The sequence below is a fragment of the Pleurodeles waltl genome, chromosome 4_2 (genome assembly GCF_031143425.1).
Source record: "Pleurodeles waltl isolate 20211129_DDA chromosome 4_2, aPleWal1.hap1.20221129, whole genome shotgun sequence".
In the NCBI taxonomy this organism is placed as follows: Eukaryota; Metazoa; Chordata; class Amphibia; order Caudata; family Salamandridae; genus Pleurodeles; species Pleurodeles waltl.
In genome coordinates, this window is record NC_090443.1 from 606,994,671 (window position 1) to 607,012,678 (window position 18,008).

General features: G+C 45.9%; 1 protein-coding gene across 6 annotated transcripts in view; it reads left to right on the forward strand.

The window, feature by feature from the left end:
• Positions 1 to 18,008, forward strand: part of LOC138293127 (putative ferric-chelate reductase 1) — a 264,364-nt gene that overhangs the window by 210,008 nt on the left and 36,348 nt on the right. For all 6 annotated transcript variants that reach the window (XM_069232154.1, XM_069232153.1, XM_069232152.1 and 3 more), the window contains one exon: positions 5,511 to 5,602. In XM_069232154.1, coding sequence (XP_069088255.1) covers positions 5,511 to 5,602 — 92 coding nt within the window. The remainder of the gene's footprint in view (positions 1 to 5,510; positions 5,603 to 18,008) is intronic.

An 18,008-nucleotide genomic window follows, 5' to 3' on the forward strand; every position in this document is an offset into this window, starting at 1 on the left:
AAGCAAAGCCATTGCCACAAATATTTATGACACTAAAGTAGGCGGAAACAGTTGCCCTCATAAAAGAGCCTCTAACATTTGACCCCGGTCTTTGAATGCACAGCACATGCAACCAGAGAAGAACATGATTTAGAGCCCTGATAGCAGAAACAGATTAGAGCCACTGAAAACATCCAGTGCTCTGGTCAATGGTATTAGCCTAAGTCCCTAAGCACATGCTACATCGGCACAAGTGGAAGGGTACAAGTACGGGGGCCATGCTGCAGGGGAGTGTACAACTGTGGAAAAGGTGAGACAAAGAGCAAGGATTGACTACTGACACTAAAACAAACCAGTGAAAAAGCAGAGAGCCCACAAAGAAGTATAGAAGTATATACTAAAGTGTATACAAGAGATCTCGAATGCTCGACCTAAAAAAGACACAATGAAAGTACACAATATATAATTGTCAACTAGATGGTCTATTATGAAGCAAATTAGGTGTGATAACAATACTGCCAATAATTATGAAAATCGTAGTAGCAGTTAGAAAACTGTATAACACAAATAGTGCCTCCATAATGCAAATAATGCATATCTAGTGGTCTGAGCTTACCCTGTAATTGTATGCATAGGAAGACTATTATTATTATTTGTGATCACTTGGAGCGGAGACTCCCATATCTCTGTTTGCATAGTGGCTATCTCAAAGTGTGCTCATACAGAAGCTCAAAAGATCTGAAGCCAACCCCCTTCATTGGTACCACCCTGAAGGCAAATAACAAGCATGGTAACAGCACGTCCCACTTATGCCTCATGGGTTCTGAGAGACCCATAAACATGTGCTTCAGAGTGTGTTGAACCTTTCGACGAGCCCATAGCTTTGGGGGTGGTAAGGTTTGGTGAACTTGTACGTAACACCACACGCCTTCCACATGGATTTCATGTACAATAACATGAAATTGATACCACGTCAGATACCGCCTCCTTGGAGAAACCCACAGGGTAACAATCCCCCTAAGTGCCCTGGCCACAGTGTGTATAGTCACTGTCCTCAGAGGGATAGCTTCCAGATACTGGGTGGCATGGTCCACCAAGATAAAGATAAACCTGTTGCCCATAGCTGTCTTGTCAGTGGTCCTACAATGTCAATGCCCACCCACTCAAAAGGGGTGCGCACAACAGGAAATGACTGAAGAGGAGCCTTGCACCTCTTCCCAGATTTTCCACTACCCTTCAAGGTTTGACAGATCCTGCAGAACACATTTGAGGTCTTCCTCATGTGGGGTCAATAGAAGTGGGTGACAAGCCAGTCAAAGGTCTTGTCCTTCCCCAAAGGATCTGCCAGTGGCACATCATGAGCCAGACCCAGTAGGAAGGCTCTGAAACACTGGGGTACCACCAGCAAACTCGCTACCCCAGGTTCAGCAACCTTAGGCTTGCTATACAGGAGATCATTCTCCCAGTAGATTAGGTGAGATCCAGAGGGGCCATCGGCTGCCTGGACTTGGCCTGTTTCTGAAGATCCTCAACAGTGGGGTACTCTTTCTGCATAGTAAAGAACTCCTCCCTGGTGGGCCTCCTTTCCACTGCCAATGGGTCAGCTCAGGTTGGTGTCCCAGTTTGGCCACTTCTTCTCCTGTAGGTTCCGGGGCGTCCCTCTCAGGTTCTGCCTCCTTCCAGACTTTGGGAATCTCAGTAGTGCCTCTCCTCCTGGCAGGTACCTGGGCCACTGTTTCAGGCTCCAGGTTCTTCTGATGACCCTCTTTGGCAGCCATGGACTGTGTGGTCATGCACACCCACTCTGGCAATCCTAACATTTCCAAGTGCGAACTGAGCTCTTTTCCTTCCAGGTGGTATGCTCCAGGTTGCCCCCTAACAAACAGTAAATAGGTATGGCTTAACTCACATCTACCCCTAAGGAACCTGAGACCCCTGCCCCCATTTAAAGGGAACCTGAGTTACCAAACATTGATGGTCACTGTTGTCTACTGCTACAGCCTGGTGGACTGCATTAGGGATTACCTGTCCCTCGGACACCAGATGACAGTAGGCAGTTGTCATGCCGGCTCCTGTATCTCTCAGAGCCTTCACCCACCTCCAGTTGATGGTCACCCACTGCCTGTACTTCTTAGTGTTGTCAGGCATGAGGGTTCTCTAGGCCACCTCACCCAGGGAGACTAGGGTTAAATCAGCTGGCTCCCCACTACTAACTGGGGCCAACTCCTCCCCAAGCACTACATTTGCCATCCCAAGTGACTGCCCACCAAAGGGGGGCTGTGCCTGCTTGGGACACATGGGAGTTCCCCTAAAATGCCCTTCCTAATTACAGGCAGAACACTTTAGTGGTCCCTTCCCTGCAGGCTTTCCTGAAGGGAACTAACTTCTTTTTCACAGTGGGTTGGGAATGCTTACACTGGGAACAAGTCTGGGGCCTTTTTGAGAACTACTTACATCCCTGGCTGCGTCTCCCAGGTACAGCTTCTTGTGGACCCTGGTGCTGAGCCAGTGGTCCGCTTCCTTGGTAAGCTTCCTGGGATCAGTAAGTTTGCTGTCACTCAAGTGCTGCTGCTGCTCTGGTAAACAACAACTAGACAAGTGCTCCCATACAATCATATTGTACAGCCCCTGATAGTTAGTTACCTCACTGCCATACACCCAACCAACCATCCAGTGCTCTGAAAAAGGAATCAACATTCTCGACCCAAGTTTGAGAACACAATTTAGTACTCTCTCTAAACTTTACCTTGTAACTTTCTCGGGTGAGACCAGACCTCCTGATTAGGTCTTCTTTCATTGCAGTGTAGCTCGACTGATCTTTTGGGTCTAATGCCAACAAGGTGTCCCTCCCCTCCACTAAGAAGTACTCCCACTGGCCTGCCCATCAGTCTATCTAAAGGAGCATGCTCACTCTCAATGCCACCTCATAACCCCTGAACCACTGCTCTATGCCACCCCCACCTCGAAATCCTTCACCACATCCTTGGGTATATGTACCTTTCCCTCAGACCGCACTGTCCATCTGTGCTGGACCTGCTTTTAAAGTCCAGCTCATTCAAGCTCAGATCTCGAGCTAATACTATTTTCTTCTCCTCCATGGTGATTTTCTCTTTTGCTTCCTCTCTTTGGAGCCTGGCTAGTTCCAACTGGAGCTTCCTTTCATGGCCAGCTTAAGCTTCTCCAGCTCCATTCAGAGACTCCTAGCCTCCCGCCTGTCCTCCAGTTCCTTTGAGGTCACCCCTCTTGAGGAAACAGTAGTATGTCTTGCCCTGGGAGGTGCCTTCTTCCCCAGTAGATCCTTATTATCCACAAAATCACTATGCAGGCTCTGCTCCTCTCCATCCACAATAGCATTTTCCTCCTCTGTGAGCTCACCAGCCTTCTTTGCTGCCAACCCGGCCCTCCGCACCTTTTGCAGCTCACCCCCCCCAGTGAGGCCTTTAATAGGACATTGAAGCTCCTTGCCTAACTCTTTGAGCTGAGGCCCTGAATAGGTCTCCAACCTCTCCTGCCCAAACACCAGATCTGCAGCTCTAACTGATGGCTCATCATACTGAGACATGATTGTGAATAAAGCTCAAAAGTTGCAAAAAGAGATCAATCAGTATGTTGTGGTGTAATGGACTGCAATTTGGAAGTAGTGTACACCAATCACTGTATGTAGGGTACAAATACAAGTCTTATCCCAACGCTGCCACCAATGTTAGAAATAGGGTCTCTAGTTGGCAGTGGTTTGCACCCCTGCTCACCCCCTTACTAGCTTAGCACGAGCAGACTGGCTTATCTCAGAGGCAATGTATAAGGTATTTGTATATACACACACACACACACACAGTAACCCAGTGAGAACCCCACAAAAGTACTCTACACCAGTTTGGAAAAATAGCCAATATTTGTCTGGGTAAAACAAAGCCAAAATGAAAAAAATCCAACAAACACAAGTAAAGATACGATTTTTCAAAGATTAAATCATGGTACAGTGCTTAGAAATACAATAGGTCCAACTGGGGCTATCACGACATCTTGTCAAAGTCACTTCCAACAGCCCGACACCACTCGCGAGGGAGTGTGGGCTGGCCACAGAATCGCACAGACTCCAGGTGCAGTACCTTAGAAAACGATGAGGAAACAAAGATGTTGCACGGAGTCGGGGAGGTGAGGCATCGCTGGAGCTGGTGCGGCGTCACTTCTATACTGCTACTGGGGAGGTGAGGCATCGGTTCTTTACTGCTAGGTAGGGGAGATGAGGCGTTAGTTCCTTATGGGTGCAGGGGAAGTGATGCAGTGTTGGTGAGAAGGCGTGATTGATGTATCCAGCAGCTCAAGATGTGAGGTTTCAACTTTGCGGTGCTGCAATCACACCACAGGACACAGGTGCCGCAACAGAGTCGGAGTCGGGTGTCATGTACGTTGGTAACACAGCACTCGGGACTCACAATGTGGTGATACTTTGGAGGCGCTGCGTCTGGCCTGTGTTGCAGGTCACAGTCATGGCACTGAAAGGGGATCACAGTTCCGGTGCAGGCAGTAAAAGAGAAGGTATGGGCCTTTAAAACTGCCCACACAGACATTGCAGTGGCAGGTCTGAGACAGATTTATAGGCCTACTCATGTGGGTGGCACAATCAGTACTGCAGGTCCACTAGTAGCATTTGATTTACAGGCCGTGGGAGCATATGGTGCACTATACTAGGGATTTACTAGTAAATCAAAAATGCAAATAATGGATAACCACATCACCAATACAATGTGTACAGAGAACACTTGCACTCTAGCACTGGTCAGCAGTGGTAGAGTACCCAGAGTCCTAAAGCCAGCAAAAATGAAATTCAGCACAGGATCAAAATCAAGAGGTCAGGAGCAAACAGACAGGGGAAAACACACCAAGAGCTGACAGGTGTAACAAATATCATCTGCATAAAGTTTCATGATGAATAGGCCACCCACTGGAGCTCTAACAATGTGAAGCATTAGAATATAACCACACTAAGGGGGTTATTCTAACTTTGGAGGAGTGTTAATCCGTCCCAAAAGTGACGGTAAAGTGACGGATATACCACCAGCCGTATTACGAGTTCCATAGGATATAATGGACTCGTAATACGGCTGGTGGTAAATCCGTCACTTTTCCGTCACTTTTGGAACGGATTAACACCTCCTCCAAAGTTAGAATAACCCCCTAAGTATTTAGTAAAAGGGGAAAAGAGTACAAGGGATATAGGACAGCTGTCTTCTGGGTATCACTTGGCCAGCCTGCTTTATTATTATGTGTAATGATCTGTGCTGAAGATAACTCGCGCAAATGGTAGACCATAATCAGTGAAAGACTTGCCATGCAAAAGACGATATTACAATTGTTTACAGAGCAAGATCCAAGATCATCTGAGTATGCTGCACAACCATGCATGTCCAGGCTATTTGTACAATGGTGTTACACTCCTTTAAGGTCACCCAAAATCTTTATAAAATGAACAAATTTATCTTTATAGCATAGGCAAAAATGTGTTTGTAATGCATTCTTTTTTTCCACAGGGTGCCCATCCTATCCTAGGATGTATTGTGATGGTTCTTTCATTCTTCCAGCCAATCCTTGCTCTATTTAGGCCTGCACCAAATGCAAAGAGGTCAGTAAATGAAATCTTAATTATTTTGTTATTTCTTATGACATTGCACTGTCAAAGGTCATGAAAATTGGTTATCACATCTAAAACAAGGGTAGCACAGTAAAATAAACAATGAAAAGGACACAGCCCCTGTTAACTTAACATATTGCTGGGTCTCTACATGCTGCATAGTTATTCATATCATCTAAGTGACAATGCAAGTTAGTGCATAGAAAAATTACTTTGGAATAATTTAAATATTGTTTCATAGGTAAGGTGTTTCACCTGTTATCCTTCCATGATGACACTTGTGGAAGACACTTTTAGTAGTTCATTTCTGAATGTGGACAATGCAGTTTTCATGCATATATACATACTTACAAACAAGATCAGAAATGAGACTGGTCACTCTCCGTCTTCAAGCCCCTAAGGTATCCCCGTAAACCTTAAATTTGAACTACAGGATCTACTTTCCGCATCTTCAATTTTGATCTGCACGTCTACCAGTTCTGCCTCTAATTTTATGGTGAGTGCCTCTTCCCGAGTTCTAACATCTTTTAGTTCGGAGACCTGTTGTTTTACCTGCGAAATTCGAACTGACAGCTGTTGCACAGTGGTATGGATCTGGCGAAGTTGCTGTGCTGTACGTTTTTGTGCTTTTTCCTAGGAGCTTTTCATTGCCCTAAGCTCATCTAGGATCTGAAGACGAACAGTGTTCGTGTCTGGTGACCTGGCTTGTATATTTCCTTTGTCCACTGATTTGGAAATAGTTCCCCTACTTGTAAGCTTGTGGAGTACATCCATTTCTCTTATAGTCTCTAATGTCCGGTGGAAGATTTCCAGAAGCTGTGCATGTAGCCGACTCTGGGTACAGTAAGATTAGTTTGCGGTAGGCATGCAAGACCTGGAGCAGCAGCATCATTGACCTGCCGTGTTTCTTTGCGCTGTGCCTTGGAATTCATGGCCATGGCAGAAAATAGGGGGGGTATGACTGCTTTTGTTCCCCATTCCTGTCATGGACAGGACCAGTCTGGTTGCGAGGTCGATGTCAATGCTATTGTCATATATCGCTGAGGGTTAAGGATCTTGGGCATATCTGGTGGTCTATGGCGTCATCATGACTAAACCAAAATGATTCTGGCGTAGCTTGATTCCTGCGCCCGGCAACAGCCTCTTCCGTCCTGTGGAAAAGAACTTGCTATAAAGGCATGCCTGTCACCATGGGAATAGTTGAGCAAAATACTGGGTCCCCTAGCTGGGGGAGATACCTCAATCAGCATTGGTGAGTTAGTGCCCAGTACACATGACCAAGCTCTCTTGAGGTGCACCGCAGTTCCTCCAGTGCCTGTCTGAACTCTCTAATCCAGCGCCTTGAGAAAAAGTCTTGCTTTGATGCACTTGCCACATGTTCCTGCAGTAACCAGCTCAGCTCCAGCCACTGGGACACAACGGGGCAGCCTAATGCCGAATCCCCATCTTGGATCCCACTGCCTACTGTCAGGTATTGGAAATGCCTCAGCCATAGAGCATGATGGGTGCTTTGCGTGCCCCCACATTACTAGAGTAATCTAATAGGAAATTGAAAAGCAACACCATAAAAAATTAATTTTTAACTGAGGTAACACTAGGATGTAAACATACATACACAATTTACATTCAAGCTATGACTACGATTATGTGCTCGCAACATCCTAAAACATGTGAAGAAATTAACAACTTTGCAAAGTAGCTTTATAAAAAAAGATATTGAGGAGAAACTTGACAACTAAATTATACTGTGTGATACAATTTTCTTAATTATATAAATTAACAGAGCTCTTCTATTGACCCTGTATGGGCATTAGAGATTATCCTTAAGCATAGCTATATTCCATCATTCATAGATATTAAAGAAGCTTACATATGCATTAGGAGCATGATATATAAATATCATTCTATAAATATCATTCTGGGTAAGGACAAAATTAGATTTTGAGCTGTGATACACACAATGCAGCAGCCAAGCAAATGCAAGCTTCATAGTAATGAGCTCTTGAATAAATCTTAACTAATTAAAGTCATTTCATAAATAAATGTTCTAAAGTGGCCCAAACATCTATTTGCTACACTGCATTACAGCCTATGTCATATCTTACAAGATTAATTTTTTGCCATTGCATCAGTCTGCTGTTTTGAAGCTAGCCCGATCTGTTTCATGCTAGCCACAGAGAGCATAAAAAAGGAACTCAAATTTAGTAACTCTAGAAAGGTGTACCAGGGTCACCAATTGAATGCAACAAAAAACAGTTTTGACCTTATATTTTCAAAGAAACTACTGAACTTGTTCTAAACCAGCTGCATAAATCTGAAACATTTTGAATTGCATATCGTCTGCTCTACATGTTTCATTATTGTATGAAAACTGATTTACCAACCACTTAATATATCTCAAATAATCTAATATATCCTTTCCTAATCTATATCCATATTTTCTACACTGAAATGTGTATTTTACCAAAAGACGACATTGAGTAGCTGAGTAGCCCACTTTAAAAGTCATAGAGATTTATATTCCATCTGTTAGCTATAAGCACTCCTAAATGTCTAGGAAAGAACGTTTGGTGCATATGTAATATTTTATGATTACTTTAGTATGGTAGTATATAAAGTTAATCGCTTTAAATTCAAAGACATACCCTAGTTGTAGAGGAATGCAAAGGGCTAGGCACAATGTAACTTTTGCAGTATGGCTTTAAAAGGACTGGCTTCTGAGGCAGCTCTTCTTATTTATTGGATGCTAAATCATATTTACTTCATCTTGAGTAGAAGTAATAACTGTGCAAGCTTCTATCCAGTTCATTAGGAAGTAGGACAGGAGAGAAACAATGCAGGATCTCTTGTGGTGCTGAATGGATAGTATTGGCCAAAATATATCAAGAACAAATTATCCAGAGAAAGTGATGATCAAAGATTCGCTTATTGACAACCGTCTTGATCTTTTTGTAATGATGAAAAAGAGCACTGACTGCATGGTAGAGTTTATCCTTTAACTGCGTTTAAGCTAAATAGGAGTAGTAAAAGCACAGGCACCAGTAGAACACTTTCAAAAGTGGAAAAAATAGCTGACATATTGACACTTACCACACTTTCTGATTAGTAATTATCAACGAAGGCACCACAGTCAAATGTTTTTAGGTAGGTGCCAAGAAACGAAGCTTGAATACAGAGAAAAATTCACCTTCGGCCTTCTAAACCCTCTGCCTTCGGTTAATCAGGCTAGCACCATTCCCGAGACAGGCTTGGGACCAGAATGAAATAAAGCCAGAGATGCAGGTGGAATTATATTTAAAACGTTAGCTGTCGAGTAGTATAGTTAACAACTTTGTTAGGACCAGGGAAATAGCTTTCAGGTATAATCAATCTTCTGTTTAAAATATGTTTATTAAATGTGCTAAATTTTAAAATAATGAGACTTAAAAACTACCCACGTGCTCTCTTGCACTGTTTCACTATTAATGTTCATCTGCTCATCACACCTTTAGCTTTAAAAAATGTTCCCTGTAATGCCCAAAAGACTAATTGAGTGTAAAAGCCGTCATAGTGATGACCAATGTATCAATATGCTCAAGAGTCCTCTGTTGTTTTTTAAAAACTTTTATATATTTTAATCACATTTAGATTTTTGCACTATACTTTTCATCCTAAAATGCTTCGGCATGATATTTGTTTATTAGCTCCTTCCCTCTTTTTTTGGTAAGTGCCTATCCATTATTTGTCTCTCAGGATTGGGAGAATGTGTCGGTATATATTTCTTTTTCACCAAGGTCGTGTGTACATATTCCGAACCATCCATGAGCACAATAGCAAAATTATTCTGCATATCTGAAACCAGAAGAATTCTTTCATGAAAAGAAGCAGGAGAGCAATAATTTACTAGAGGGTTTTCGAAAGATATGGTGCAAATATATATTACAAGGAATACCCACGACCATACACAAAGTTGAAAACGCAAACTTAAGCTACTTGCTCTTATAAGGTCTGCCTTTGGCCTCATTTCTCTCTTTGGTAACATAATTTACTGGTGACCTCCATTATTAATATTGAACAGGTGGTGGTGTTAGCAATGTATTATATTTCATATCTCTGTTGATGAGTAGGATGCATTTCTATGTTTCAACATTATTTCCTATGATGTTCTTCTTTATAAGGTGATCGTTTGTTAATCCTCTTTGAGCAAAACAGTATTAGAGAGTTTATCCTCAAACAGGCCTAACTATTCTGCTCTAGGGTGTTCAGTGCAATTTGATTAGGAGTGTAAAGTGCTGCATTCACAATTGATGGGGTTTTTTGGTGTTGAAAACCTGTAACCAAAACATACCCAGCTCGAAAAAAACAGGTTCAATCACACAGGCAGTAGATTTGTAGTTTGCCACTTGCCACCCATGAGGTTATCCAGGCACTGAACTGATCGACATGGCAAAAATGTTTGGTGTTTTGGACCATGCCATGGAGGCCAGCAAAGATGGTCCCTGTAGGTGGAAGGTCTAGCGTGAACGAGTATTTCACTTTCAGTTGTAAATGGTTGCAGTCATCAAGCACTCAACTTTCATGAGACAGTCATAAATCAGTGCAGCAGTGACATTCACACTCCCTGAGATCTTTAACCAAACCTGGGTGTCATTAGCATGTCCATGTCTAAATGGTCACGGCCTCCTAGGCTGGACATTATATAAAGAATGCAAAGCACAAGAATAGGTGGACGTAGAAAATGTACCTGCTAACCTTAAAACCATGTTGTAGGAAGTTGGCTCTGTATGCACTATTTCAAAGTAAGGAATAGTATGCACAGAGTCCAAGGGTTCCCCTTAGAGGTAAGATAGTGGCAAAAAGAGATAATACTAATGCTCTATTTTGTGGTAGTGTGGTCGAGCAGTAGGCTTATCAAAGGAGTAGTGTTAAGCATTTGTTGTACACACACAAGCAATAAATGAGGAACACACACTCAAAGACAATTCCAGGCCAATAGGTTTTTGTATAGAAAAATATATTTTCTTAGTTTATTTTAAGAACCACAGGTTCAAATTTTACATGTAATACTTCAAATGAAAGGTATTGCAGGTAAGTACTTTAGGAACTTTGAATAATCACAATAGCATATATACTTTTCAAATAAATCACATATAGCTATTTTAAAACTAGACACCGTGCAATTTTCAACAGTTCATGGGGGAGGTAAGTATTTGTTAGTTCTTGCAGGTAAGTAAACCACCTATGGGGTTCAAGTTTGGGTCTAAGGTAGCCCACCGTTCGGGGTTCAGAGCAACCCCAAAGTTACCACACCAGCAGCTCAGGGCCGGTCAGGTGCAGAGGTCAAAGAGGTGCCCAAAACGCATAGGCTTCAATGGAGAAGGGGGTGCCCTGGTTCCAGTCTGCCAGCAGGTAAGTACCCGTGTCTTCGGAGGGAAGACCAGGGGAGTTTTGTAGGGCACCGGGGGGGACACAAGTTTGCACAGAAAGTACACCCTCAGCAGCAGGGGGGCGGCCGGGTGCAGTGTGCAAACATGTGTTGGGTTTCCAATGTAAATCAATGGGAGACCAAGGGGTCTCTTCAGCGATGCAGGCAAGGGGGGGGCTCCTCGGGGTAGCCACCACCTGGGCAAGGGAGAGGGCCTCCTGGGGGTCACTCCTGCACTGGAGTTCCGATCTTTCAGGTCCTGGGGGCTGCGGGTGCAGAGTCTTTTCCAGGCGTCGGGATCTGGGAGTCAGGCAGTCGCGGTCAGGGGGAGCCTCGGGATTCCCTCTGCAGGCGTCGCTGTGGGGTTTCAGGGGGGGCAACTCTGGCTACTCACGGTCTCGTAGTCGCCGGGGAGTCCTCCCTGAAGTGTTTGTTCTCCACAAGTCGAGCCGGGGGCGTCGGGTGCAGAGTAGCAAGTCCCACACTTCCGGCGGGAAACGCAGTTGTCTTGAAGTTGCTTCTTTGGAAACAAAGTTGCAGTCTTGGGTGAACAGAGCCACTGTCCTCGGGTGTTTCTTGGTCCTTCTAGAGCAGGGCAGTCCTCTGAGGATTCAGAGGTCGCTGGTCCTGGGGAAAGCGTCGCTGGAGCAGTGTCTTTAGAAGGGAGGGAGGCAGGCCGGTAGGGCTGGGGCCAAAGCAGTTGGTGTCTCCGTCTTCTCTGCAGGGTTTTTCAGCTCAGCAGTCCTCTTCTTCTTAGGTTGCAGGAATCTGAGTTCCTAGGTTCAGGGGAGCCCCTAAATACAGAATTTAGGGGTGTGTTTAGGTCAGGGAGGGCAGAAGCCAATGGCTACTAGCCCTGAGGGTGGCTACCCCCTCTTTGTGCCTCCTCCCAAGGGGAGGGGGTCACATTCCTATCCCTATTGGGAGGATCCTCCATCTGCAAGATGGAGGATTCCTAAAAGTCAGAGTCACTTCAACTCAGGTTGCCTTAGGGGCTGTCCTGACTGGTCAGTGACTCCTCCTTGTTTTTCTCATTATCTCCTCCGGCCATGCCGCCAAAAGTGGGGCCGTGGCCGGAGGGGGCGGGCAACTCCACTAGCTGGAATGCCCTGTGGTGCTGTAACAAAGGGGGTGAGCCTTTGAGGCTCACCGCCAGGTGTTGCAGTCCTGCAAGGGGGAGGTGATAAGCATCTCCACCCAGTACAGGCTTTGTTACTAGCCACAGAGTGACAAAGGCACTCTCCCCATGTGGCCAGCAACATGTCTCGAGTGTGGCAGGCTGCTAAAACCAGTCAGCCTACACGGGTAGTTGGTTAGGGTTTCAGTGGGCACCTCTAAGGTGCCCTCTGGGGTGTATGTTACAATAAAATGTACACTGGCATCAGTGTGCATTTATTGTGCTGAGAAGTTTGATACCAAACTTCCCAGTTTTCAGTGTAGCCATTATGGTGCTGTGGAGTTCGTGTTTGACAGAGTCCCAGACCATATACTCTTATGGCTACCCTGCACTTACAATGTCTAAGGTTTTGCTTAGACACTGTAGGGGCACAGTGCTCATGCACTGGTGCCCTCACCGATGGTATAGTGCACCCTGCCTTAGGGCTGTAAGGCCTGCTAGAGGGGTGACTTATCTATACTGCATAGGCAGTGTGAGGTTGGCATGGCACCCTGAGGGGAGTGCCATGTCGACTTACTCGTTTTGTCCTCACCAGCACACACAAGCTGGCAAGCAGTGTGTCTGTGCTGAGTGAGGGGTCCCCAGGGTGGCATAAGATATGCTGCAGCCCTTAGAGACCTTCCCTGGCATCAGGGCCCTTGGTACCAGGGGTACCAGTTACAAGGGACTTACCTGGATGCCAGTGTGTGCCAATTGTGTAAACAAAAGTACAGGTTAGGGAAAGAACACTGGTGCTGGGGCCTGGTTAGCAGGCCTCAGCACACTTTCAAAACATAGCATCAGCAAAGGCAAAAAGTCAGGGGGTAACCATGCCAAGGAGGCATTTCCTTTCACAACCCCTCCCCCCCCCCCCCCCCCCCAAACGAAAGAGGATGAGACTAACCTTTCCCAAGAGAGTCTTCATTTTCTAAGTGGAAGAACCTGGAAAGGCCATCTGCATTGGCATGGGCAGTCCCAGGTCTGTGTTCCACTATAAAGTCCATTCCCTGTAGGGAGATGGACCACCTCAACAGTTTTGGATTTTCACCTTTCATTTGCATCAGCCATCTGAGAGGTCTGTAGTCAGTTTGAACTACAAAGTGAGTACCAAAGAGGTATGGTCTCAGCTTCTTCAGGGACCAAACCACAGCAAAGGCCTCCCTCTCAATGGCACTCCAACGCTGCTCCCTGGGGAGTAACCTCCTGCTAATGAAAGCAACAGGCTGGTCAAGGCCATCATCATTTGTTTGGGACAAAACTGCCCCTATCCCATGTTCAGAGGTATCTGTCTGCACAATGAACTGTTTGGAGTAATCTGGAGCTTTTAGAACTGGTGCTGTGCACATTGCTTGTTTCAGGGTGTCAAAGGCCTGTTGGCATTCTACAGTCCAGTTTACCTTCTTGGGCATTTTCTTGGAGGTGAGTTCTGTGAGGGCTGTCACTATGGATCCATATCCCTTCACAAACCTCCTGTAATACCCAGTCAAGCCAAGGAATGCCCTGACTTGAGTCTGGGTTTTTGGAGCTGCCCAGTCCAGAATAGTCTGGATCTTAGGTTGGAGTGGCTGAACTTGGCCTCCACCTACAAGGTGTCCCAAGTAAACCACAGTTCCCTGCCCTATCTGGCACTTGGATGCCTTGATAGAGAGGCCTGCTGATTGCAGAGTCTTCAAAACCTTCTTCAGGTGGACCAGGTGATCCTGCCAGTTGGAGCTAAAGACCGCAATATCGTCAAGATAAGCTGTACTAAAGGACTCCAAGCCAGCAAGGACTTGATTCACCAACCTTTGGAAGGTGGCAGGGGCATTCTTTAAACCAAAGGGCATAACAGTAAACTGATAATGCCCATCAGGTGTGGAGAACACTGTCTTTTCTTTTGCTCCAGGTGCCATTTTGGTTTGCCAGTACCCTGCTGTTAAGTCAAAAGTACTTAAGAATTTGGCAGCACCTAATTTGTCAATCAGTTCATCAGTCCTTGGAATGGGATGGGCATCTGTCTTGGTGACAGAATTATGTCCTCTGTAGTCCACGCAGAACTTCATCTCTCTCTTTCCATCTTTGGTGTGAGGTTTAGGGACTAAGACCATTGGGCTAGCCCAGGGGCTGTCAGACTGCTCAATGACTCCCAATTCCAGCATCTTGTGGACTTCCACCTTGATGCTTTCCTTAACTTGGTCAGACTGTCTGAATATTTTGTTTTTGACAGGCATGCTGTCTCCTGTGTCCACATCATGGGTACACAGGTGTGTCTGACCAGGTGTTAGGGAAAAGAGCTCAGCAAACTGTTGCAGGACCTTCCTACAATCAGATTGCTGTTGGCTAGAGAGGGTGTCTGAGTAGATCACTCCATCAACTGAGCTATCTTTAGGGTTTGATGAGAGGAGATCAGGGAGAGGTTCACTCTCAGCTTCCTGGTCCTCATCTGTTACCATCAACAGATTTACATCAGCCCTGTCATGGAAGAGCTTAAGGCGGTTCACATGGATCACCCTCTTGGGGCTCCTACTAGTGCCTAGGTCCACCAGGTAGGTGACCTGACTCTTCTTCTCTAGTACTGGGTAAGGGCCAATCCATTTGTCCTGAAGTGCCCTGGGAGCCACAGGCTCCAAAACCCAGACTTTCTGCCCTGGTTGAAATTCAACCATTGCAGCCTTTTGGTCATACCAAACCTTCTGGAGCTGTTGGCTGGCCTCAAGGTTTTTACTTGCCTTTTCCATGTACTCTGCCATCCTAGAACGTAGGCCAAGTACATAGTCCACTATGTCTTGTTTAGGCTCGTGAAGAGGTCTCTCCCAGCCTTCTTTCACAAGAGCTAGTGGTCCCCTTACAGGATGGCCAAACAGAAGTTCAAAGGGTGAGAACCCTACTCCCTTCTGAGGCACCTCTCTGTAAGCAAAAAGCAGACATGGCAAGAGGACATCCCATCTCCTTTTGAGCTTTTCAGGGAGCCCCATGATCATGCCTTTTAATGTCTTGTTGAATCTCTCAACAAGGCCATTAGTTTGTGGATGGTATGGTGTAGTGAATTTATAAGTCACTCCACACTCATTCCACATGTGTTTCAGGTATGCTGACATGAAGTTGGTACCTCTGTCAGACACCACCTCCTTAGGAAAACCCACTCTGGTAAAGATACCAATGAGGGCCTTGGCTACTGCAGGGGCAGTAGTCGACCTAAGGGGAATAGCTTCAGGGTATCTAGTAGCATGATCCACTACTACTAGTATGTACATATTCCCTGAGGCTGTGGGAGGTTCAAGTGGACCCACTATGTCCACACCCACTCTTTCAAAGGGGACCCCCACCACTGGAAGTGGAATGAGGGGGGCCTTTGGATGTCCACCTGTCTTACCACTGGCTTGACAGGTGGTACAGGAGACACAAAACTCCTTGACTTTCTGGGACATGTTGGGCCAGTAGAAGTGGTTGACTAGTCTCTCCCACGTCTTGGTTTGTCCCAAATGCCCAGCAAGAGGAATATCATGGGCTAAGGTCAGTATGATCCCTCTAAACTCCTGAGGCACTACCACTCTCCTAATGGCACCAGGTTTGGGATCTCTTGCCTCTGTGTAAAGGAGTCCATCTTCCCAATAGACCCTATGTGTTCCAGTTTTCTTGCCATTGGACTCTTCAGCAGCTTGCTGCCTAAGGCGTTCAAGAGAGGGACAGGTTTCTTGCCCCTTACACAACTGCTCCCTTGAGGGTCCCCCTGGGCCTAAGAGCTCAACCTGATAAGGTTCTAACTCCATAGGCTCAGTTCCCTCAGAGGGCAGAACTTCTTCCTGAGTAGAGAGGTTCTCTTTTTGTTGGTGTGTTGCAGATGGTTTCCCAGTTGTCTTTCCTTTCCTCTTGGTAGGCTGGGCCTTTTTTCCAGGCTCCAGCTCTACTTTTTCACCCTGAGCCTTGCACTGTGCCCTTGTCTTGACACACACCAGTTCAGGGATACCCAGCATGGCTGCATGGGTTTTTAGTTCTACCTCAGCCCATGCTGAGGACTCCAGGTCATTTCCAAGCAAACAGTCTACTGGGATATTTGAGGAGACCACCATCTGTTTCAGGCCATTGACCCCTCCCCACTCTAAAGTTACCATAGCCATGGGATGTACTTTAGTTTGATTGTCAGCATGGATAAGTTTGTCCAGCCAGGTATTGACCAGGGCAAACCAGTTTTTCTGTCACCATAGTGACACTGGCACCTGTATCCCTCAGGCCTTCTACACTTGTCCCATTAATTAAGAGCTGCTGCCTGTATTTTTGCATATTAGGAGGCCAGGCAGCCAGTGTGGCTAAATCCACCCCACCTTCGGAGACTAATGTAGCTTCAGTGTGACACCTGATTTGCTCTGGGCACACTGTTGATCCCACTTGGAGATTAGCCATTCCAGTGTTATCTGGAGTGGAGTTGGAAGTGGTACTTTTCTTGGGACAGGCCTTGTCTCCAGTTTGGTGTCCAGGCTGATTACAGCTACGACACCAGGCCTTTTTGGGATCAAAGTTTTTACCCTTGTACCCAAAATTGTTTTGCGAAGAGGCTCTGGGCCCACCCGCCTGTGCAGGTTTTTAGGGGCCTGAAGAAGACTCTTTACTATTTTTGTTTTTGGATGTCTCAACACTCTTTCCCTGGGGAGGCTTTGTAACCCCTTTCTTTTGGTCACCCCCTGTGGAAGTCTTGGTCACCCTAGTCTTGACCCAATGGTCCGCCTTGTTTCCCAATTCTTGGGGAGAAATTGGTCCTAGGTCTACCAGATGCTGATGCAGTTTATCATTTGAACAATTACTCAATAGGTGTTCTTTCACAAATAAATTGTACAGCCCATCATAATCATTAACACCACTGCCTTGAATCCAACCATCCAGTGTTTTCACTGAGTAGTCCACAAAATCAACCCAGGTCTGGTTCGAGGTTTTTTGAGCCCCCCTGAATCTAATTCTATACTCCTCAGTGGAGAATCCAAAGGGTTCCCTTCATGAGGTCATAAGATTCTGCATCTTTTCCAGAGAGTGTGAGGAGTCTATCCCTACACTTTCCAGTGAACATTTCCCAAAGGAGAGCACCCCAGTGAGATCTGCTTACTTTTCTGGTTACACAAGCCCTCTCAAAAGCTGTGAACCATTTGGTGATGTCATCACCATCTTCATATATAGTTACAATCCCTTTAGGTATTTTCAACATGTCAGGAGAATCTCTGACCCTATTTATGTTGCTGCCACCATTGATGGGACCTAGGCCCATCTCTTGTCTTTCCCTTTCTATGGCTAGGATCTGTCTTTCCAAAGCCAATCTTTTGGTCATCCTTGCTAACAGGAGGTCCTTTTCACTGAGGCTATCCTCCGTGATTTCAGAGGTGCTGGTCCCTCCTGTGAGGGAAGCAGCATCTCTGACTACTATGTTTGGAGACAGGGCTTGAGGGGGCCTGTGCTCCCTATGCAGGACTGGAGGGGGGGGGAAGTCTCCTCCAAGTCATCAGCTTCCTCCTCTGGGGTGTCATCCTCAGAGGGGTTGGCTTTTTCAAACTCTGCCAAAAGCTCCTGGAGCTGTTGTTTGGAGGGTCTTAAGCCAATTGGGATTTTCTTTATTTTGCAGAGGAGCCTTAGCTCCCTCATCTTAAGATGGAGGTAAGGGGTGATGTCGAGTTCCATCACATTCTCTTCTGCACTAGACATTATGGGCCATATTTATACTTTTTGACGCACAACTGCGCCAACGCAGTTGTGCGTCAAAAAATTTAACGCCGGCTAACGCCATTCGAAAGCGCCATGCGGGCGCCGTATTTATTGAATGACGTTAGCCGGCGTTAGCCGGCGCTGCGGAGTGGTGTGCGTCAAAAAAAATGACA